Raw genomic sequence first — 7,933 nt, 5'->3', positions numbered from 1 at the left:
TCCAGATGAGGCCTTACCAGGGCAGAGTAGAGGGGGAGGATCACCTCCCTCGACCTGCTGGACACGCTCTTCTTAATGCACCCCAGAATGCCATTGGCCTTTTTGGCCATAAGGGCACACTGCTGGCTCATGGCCAACCTGTCGTCCACCAGGATGCCCAGGTCCCTCTCTGCAGAGCAAGATCAGAATATACTGAACAGCTTGTGACTCTAGGTTGCTCCTGAAGTCCATGAAAACTACAAGAGATTCAGTGAGCATAGTAACAGTGTTGGGAGAGCAAATTTGGAACTACAGAACACCTGTTTTCAACAAAATCACAGCTATGCATCTTTGATGGTGAAGAGCCTTCATGCTATGCTTGTAAAAGTCTGCATCAGTGGGTTTGAGCCACTGTTGCTGTTGTCACTGCACCACCCACTCCCACAATGTGCCCACATAAACTGTTTGGTCACAATAAATTTTGAGGAAGCATTGATTAATGCTTCAGTGGGTGGTGGTTTTTTCCTCCATAGAGGACTTAATTTCCACACCTTTGCTTCATATGCACTTCCATGTCAGACATGACTTTGTGAGATTGCCCTTCTGCTGCCATCTGTCACCCAGCAATGAAATGTAACGGAATATTGGCAGGAAGGTTCAAGCTCTACTGCCATGGCACCAACATCTGCCTCTGATGTTGTGGGCCAATATAATAGGATAGGAGGCATTACTTCTGGAGCAGCCTTCTTGAAACCTGTTCTGAAATTCCTGTATCAAAACAGAAAGCAATTTTTTTTTCTTTCATATTTTTTACTTTTCCAAGGACTGTGTTTAGCCAATGTATCAAAATACAAAGCTATTTGCCATAAGTTGAGCTAGCACTACACTGCATCCTCTCTATGGCCTAGACCGTGCCCATAGCACTCTGATGTTGGGCTGTTGCTGAGTGATGGGTGTGTGCCTGGGGCTGGGCCAGGCTATTTGTTCAGCAGGGAATAGCTGCTGCCATGATGGTGCAGGGCAGAGGTTGGACTGTAGGATGAGATAAATCTCTTAAGAAGCTTCAGTGAAACTGAAGCTGCTGCTCCTTTGCTTAAAAATCTGTGCTCTGGGGCAGGTTCTCGGGCTTGTCACAGTTACTGTTGCATGAAATGTAGCTTACGACCATACCAAGTTGCAGCATGAGGCAGTGCTAAATCTGAGATATTCCAAACCAGTTGAAACACTGATCTGCCTTCCCTGCTGCCTGGTCTGACTAATCTGACGCTGGAAATGGATGGAGACAAAGTTAACGAAGAGGGATGAAAGTGAGAAATCTAGGCATCTACTCAGTGATACAGAATGACTTGAAGTTGCTTTAAGAATAGCTACTTTATCATGTGTCTGAACTCAAGTGATGTTTGAATTGACCGTAAGTGGTGAGGAGGAGTCTGCATTGAAATCCCTGCTTGTGCTGCTAATCTAAGTGATGTGACTTCTTGGGCAAAGAAAGTTGGAATAAGTGGTTATTTTAACACATTTTTCTTAGTTTGCAATAGTAAGAGTTAAGTTCAGAGGAGCAAGATGAATAAGTCCACTAATAAAATTAGGCCATTGCAAATAGTGCTGAACTGCATTATTTGTGCAGTCACACAGCGTTTCTACTAAAGCTATCAAATAAACCAGTACTAAAGACTCTAGGTTACTTGGGACTATGGGAGAAGAAGGAAGAGGCTGGATAGCAGGAAGTAGCTGCAAATTAAACAACCAAACAAAAAAAAACAACCAAACAAAAAAAAACCCACACCCAACAGCAGCATCAAACAATACACACACACACAAAAACAGTTGAATTTGGTATGACTGTAACGTAGGAGTTTCTATTGTTTCATGACAGCTTTGTATTGACTATGTCTAGAGATTTATCTGAAACCTAAATCAGGAAATATCACTGTGGCAGCATTCACATTTTGGTTGATGTAACAGAAGGTATATTTTAACAAGCCATGGTAGCTGTTAGCTGGTAAAAAAGATAGCATAAATGCTGTATAAACACAAGCTATGACTGCAGTTCCAATACATTCAAGGTTATTACGTGCTTCAAGGGAAGTAGTTGGTGCTAGACTCAAAAGAAAGGAGGAAAGAGGTGTCTGACATATTCTACCGAATTGGGGATGCCTGGACCTGCTAATCACAGAATCACCAAGGTTGGAAAAGACCTCTGAGATTATCCTGTCCAACTGTCCATCTATTGCCAATATTTCCCACTAAGCAATGTCCTTTAATACAACATCTAAACATTTCTTGAACACCTCTAGGGTTGGTGGTTTGGCTATCACCTCTGCCAGCTCCTTCAGCACCCTCAGGTGAATCCCATCTGGCCTCATGGACTTGTTGCAGCCCAGGTGGAGCAGCAGGTCTCTAACAGTTTCCACCTGAGTCAGGGCATTTTTATTTCGCTCCCCATCCAAGTCTTTCTGGTCAGGGTACTCTGAGGATAACTGGTCTGGCTTTTAAAGATGGATATAAAGAAGGCATTGCTAGTCATGCACTTTGTCTCCACATGAAAATAAGAGTTAGCTTACATCCTGATTTTTTTAGTCCTGGCAGTACTATGAAAATAGAACATGGTGGTCTAGCTTTGCCAAGGTAGATGTGGTGTGGTCTCTGCAGTGAAGGACAGGCCCTGGAATGATGTATGTTGTTCATCTATCTATTGCTCTCTCATCTTTCCTTTTCCTAATGAGGTGATGTGGAGTTGACGATTGGGAGGGAGATTAGAGGACTGAAGACTGCTTCTCTAATTGTACTCTAAATGCTGTAGCTGTTGTAGTTGGGTATTTCTGGTGTCTTCGGGCCATTCCTTGGGAAGGAACTCAGCATTACAGCCTTACCTTGGTATGCTTGTTACAGTACCTGTTTGAGCAGAGAAGCTGAGATAAAACCTGTGAAGATAAGTGGTACTAATTTGGTACTTACCAGTTCCTGAGTATATTCAGATCAATGTAACAGTCTACATTAGATTGGTAATTGAACTACTGATGCTCCCTTAAATATTATGGGAATTTTGCAATATCGTTTCCATCAAGAGGGAGAAGGAAATAAGTCTGTCTCTATGTATGATGTGAGCAACTGGAACAAGGGATCAGATGAGATAGCAGAAGGGGATCTTGTGTGTAGGAACTTAAGTTAGACTGATAAATCTTCATGATAAGAATAATAAAAGACCGTTCTCTCTTTCTAGCTCCAAAATTTGGGCATTAACCCAGCAAACATTGGATTCAGCACCCTAACAATGGAATCTGACAAGTTCATTTGCATCAGGGAGAAAGTGGGAGAGCAAGCACAAGTAGTAATAATTGACATGAGTGATCCAACATCACCTATCAGACGTCCAATTTCTGCTGAAAGTGCCATCATGAATCCAGCCTCTAAAGTAATTGCACTAAAAGGTGAGTAACCCTTTATTCTTGTAATGTGAAACCTACTATTTAGCTTCATTACTGCTCATGTATGCTCTGAAGCGTAAGAGCTATGTAAGATTTATATGAAGGAAGTATAGTAAAATAATATCTTACCTGCTGTATTTTGATTGTGAATATTTCAGTAATCTTTGGATGATTTGCCTACCACTAGGTGAGAGATGCTTGGCACTGCTGCCTGCTGTTGTTGCTGAGTACAAGTGGATGTTCAGAGAATAATGGACACTTGTAGGGATGAGTGGGGAGGAAGACTAAAACAGCTTCTGCTCTATACTTACTTTGGTGTGAGTGCTTACTGGATACCAACTTATTGTTATAAGGCTGGCCAGTAACTGCATGAGACAGCATGAAAGTCTGAATGCGTGAACTTGTTTAGTTAGATAACCTTGAGAACCTACAGATGGAAGACCTCACATGTGGTGTTTATTTTGTCTTTAGGTAGTGTTCTGAGCTCTCCCCAAATATTTTTTACTATATTTCTTTTCTTAGATGAGTAACTTTTAGTACTTAGTTTCAATAACTATTTGTTACTGGCCATGTACTTTTCTTGCATCTTATGTAAACAGATGGTGAGTGTCCTTTGTTATTTCATGTTTAGTACTACAGACAGTACTGGTCTAATCTCATAAAAAGTACTGAACTTTGAGATAATCATTTGACAGTTCACTTCATAGCCATATAGAGGACTTAATCCTCAAGTGGTATTATAGTGGAAGTGTTCTCCGTTCGTAAGATGCCAACTATTTGTCTGTTTTGACTATTGACTGTACCAAGTGGAAGAGAGGAGTGTTCTGTGTGGATATATGGAGATATATATATAAAAAAAATGGAAATACAGTTGATAGACAAAACCATGTTGCAATACTTTCATAAGAGACTTCTGTTAGCGTGTCCTGTGCGCTATTCATTTCTTCCTAAATGTGATATCCAGTGTGAAAATTTGTGATGAATTTCCTCAGGGGTCTAAAAAATAACATTCCTCAAACAGACACAAAATGTGCGTCTTACTGTCTATAATATCTGTCTTACACTGACATTAGGTGAGAACTGACGTGTTAACATTTTACTTTAGCTGTAGTTGTGGTTCAGTTGAGGTGCTTTTACATCTTGCAAAGAACTGCATTACTTGGGATGTGGTTTAAGTCAACAATGAACTGATTTCAGATTTGTTTGATTTCACTGTCCTTAACTTCAGACTCCTTTTAACAAACCTTATTGGCAGGGAAAGCACCTTTTCTGTACTAGCAGAACTTCAACTAGCTCTTAAGGAAAGAGGATCATCTGTTTTTAAAACTCACCTACTAATGCGAACTGAACAGATTATCAAGAGATTGTAAGAGTATCACTACTTTTCTTGCCAGCGTTAGACTTGCTGAAAAGTATCATCCTGTCCATGCAGAGTGAGTAAACTTGTCCTCAGAGCAAAGTTATTTGTGTGATGTCACATTGACTTGCAAAATTGCCAGGTATTGCAAGCTGAGCTTTTCTTATATCAAGTCTAATAGCCAAAGATTTAAGGAGAAAAGAGAACTAATAGAGCCACCTAGCCCACATGCTATTGCTCAAGATAACTGGTAGAATTACAGTAAACTGCACTAAAGACATGGTTGAAGCCAGCCTGTCACAACAGACTTTCCCTGCCTACTGACTGAGGCATCAGTAGTTAAAACTGTTGTGTATTGTGACTGAGTGTGCTGTGACTGGGAGCTGCTCATTATCCAAGAATTATTGAGCAATGAACGTACAATCCCATTCAAACAATAAATGAAACATTTCTTGAGTTAAACTGAGAGTATGCACAATTTCATTTCTGGATTGCATGTGGCATTCTCCTGGCATTACCAAGCTTCATACATTATCCTTGTTCCAAGATTCTGTTGCTTTGCTCTGCACTGAAAGTAGTCTTCAGTTGTTACAAGTGGAGGATGCAGTACTCAAGGCATTCTTCCATTCTTTATGGAATGGAGAAACTTCATGTTCTGGTGAACTGAAATGTAAGTTTTGTGCCAGTGTTTATAAGAACACATGGAGCAGCAATCAAAAACCCCAGCTTTCTTGACTACATTTGCAGAGAATTATCTTAAATATACCAATCAGTCTGGTGTCTTGATCAGGAAAACCCATGTAAGTCTGGTTCTTTGTCTCAGGTCTTGGCCTGAAAAAGCAGTCAAGTTCACAGAAGATTCAAAGCCACTTGCCCTTGCTGTTTGTGATTTTAGAGCAGGTTCTTCTCTCTCTTAATCCACATAACTGAATGACTGTGATTTAATTACAGTTTAGAGCTCTGAAGCTTGAAACTGTGTTGCCAAACTTAAGAAATAATACTGCTGGAGACCTTTTGGTTACTATCAGAGATAGTCAACTGATGAAGCCTTTAAAGCAATTTTCAACTGTAACAGTGGTTTTTTTTATTCTAGAAAGTAGACAAGCACGAGCTTCTGAGTAATTTTGTAGCTTATTGGTTCTTTCCATATTCTTAAAGCTAGGGTTGTCTTGCTTCCTTTTCAGGAAGACAAAGAGCAGTTTCTGTATGCACATACTGGTGTTCTTGTTTAGATGGTGAACTAGTACTCTTTCACATCTGCTTATCTGTCTTCTGAATGCCACACACTACAGCCCATGCTATCAGTGCTTTGATAGCACTAGTCTTTTGCCTAGGTGCTTCTTGCATGCATATAATATAGTAACTGCATGTGCAGAAGTTGCAGCATGGTCAGAAGAAGGCTGCTTTTCGTCTAAAGAAAGCTCACAGGCAGTCATAGGAGCTAGCTGATCAGATTAATAGATCTGCTTGCTTTTAATCCATGGAGCATAAATACTGCATGTAGTAACTCTGAAGTCTTGCTTTGTCTTTTGGCACTGTGTTAAAGTATTATGATCAATTTAACGTGTATGTTATTCTAGACCTTTACAAACAATCAGATAGATATTAACTTGGGGTTATTATCTCTTAGAAGCAGCTTACATCTATCTTTCCAGTATCCCAGAATCATAGAATCACAAACGTTGGAAAAGATCTCTGAGATTATCCTGTCCAACTGTCCACCTACTGCCGGTATTTCCCTCTAAACTGTGTCCTTCAGTACGATATCTAAACATTTCTTGAACACCTCTGGGGTTGGTGACTACCACCTCCCTGGGCAGCCTGTTCCAGTGCTTGACCACTCTTGGAGAAGTGTTTCCAGCCTGATTCTCCTCTGACAACTTGAGGCCATTCCTTCATTATTGCTAGTTACACGGTAGGAGAGGCCGACCATCACTTCATCGCAACCTTCCTTCAGGTGGTTGAAAAGAGTGATAAGGTCTCCTCTGAGCCTATTTTCTGGACAGAACAATCCCAGCTCCCTCAGCCGCTCCTCAGGTCTGTGCTCCAGAAGACCCCTCACCAGCTTGGCCTTTCTTAGAACACACTCCAGAGCCTCAATGTCCGTCTTGTCATGAGGAGCCCAACACTGAATGCAATACATGAAGTGTCATCTCACCAGTGCTAAGTACAGAGGGCTGATCACTTCCTTGCTCTTGCTGACAATACTATTTCTGATACAAGCCAGGACGCCAGTGGCCTTTGCCAGCTGGGCACATGGCTGGCTCATCTTCAGCTGAGTGTCAGCTGATACCCCCTGGTCTGTTTCCTCTATGCAGTCTTCCAGCCACTCTGCCCCAAGCCTGTAGCATTGCCTGGGGTTGTTGCGGCTAAAGTACAGGATCCAGCATTTGGTCTTGTTGAAGTTCATCCCATTGGCCTCAGCCTAGCTATCCAGCCTGTCCACATCCCTCTGTAGGGCCTTCTGACTCTCAGGCAGATTGACACTTCCTCCCAACTTGGTGTCGTCTGTGAACTTAGGGTACGCTCAATGCCCTTATGCAAGATATCAGTAAAGATTTTGACTGGGACAGGCCCCAGTACTGACCCTTAGGGAGCACTAATTATGACTGGCCACTGGCTGAATGTGACTCCATTCACCACCACTCTCTGTACCTGACCATCCAGCCAGTTCTTTACCCAGAAAGGGCATTTCAGAAATATGCAAGTAAAGGAAATGCAAACCAGTACTCTAGCAGTTTGAGTGGGTGTCTTGTGAACAGCAAATGGTATTTCCTAGAGCTAAATTCTCTCATTTGCAGTTAAGTAGAATAACACTGACTCCCTGCAAGGCATAGAATTCCTTATTCTTTGAAAAGGAGTTGTCTCAGTTATATAAGGTTATAAGTCTACCCCCTGCTTCTTCTGGTGATTCAGAGTTGGCTCAGTTATTTTAGTCGTAATTCTACCCTTGCTTCTTCTGGTGATTCAGAGGAACGCTGAAGTCACGCTTAAAGCTTCAGTATGGTTACCCAAATTGTGAAACAATCTTTTATAGAACTAAAGCTCCAAGCCTTTTAATAAACTTTCTAACCTTTTTAGTGCCCTCTCCAACAGGCAGTTGTACTACTGTTTTACAGAGCCCATCCATTTCACAGTTAAGTGCAGAGCCTGTTTGGTTCCAGTCCAA

At 41.5% G+C, this 7,933-nt stretch overlaps 1 protein-coding gene across 4 annotated transcripts in view; it reads left to right on the top strand.

The window, feature by feature from the left end:
- The window catches only part of LOC100542338 (clathrin heavy chain 1), a 41,025-nt gene that overhangs the window by 7,330 nt on the left and 25,762 nt on the right, over nt 1–7,933 (top strand). For all 4 annotated transcript variants that reach the window (XM_010719946.3, XM_010719947.3, XM_010719948.3 and 1 more), the window contains exon 2: nt 3,203–3,410. In XM_010719946.3, coding sequence (XP_010718248.1) covers nt 3,203–3,410 — 208 coding nt within the window. The remainder of the gene's footprint in view (nt 1–3,202; nt 3,411–7,933) is intronic.

This window comes from Meleagris gallopavo, chromosome 17, assembly GCF_000146605.3.
Source record: "Meleagris gallopavo isolate NT-WF06-2002-E0010 breed Aviagen turkey brand Nicholas breeding stock chromosome 17, Turkey_5.1, whole genome shotgun sequence".
Lineage (NCBI taxonomy): Eukaryota > Metazoa > Chordata > Aves > Galliformes > Phasianidae > Meleagris > Meleagris gallopavo.
Note: the sequence above shows the minus strand (reverse complement) of the source record. Positions and strands in the feature narration are given on the sequence as shown.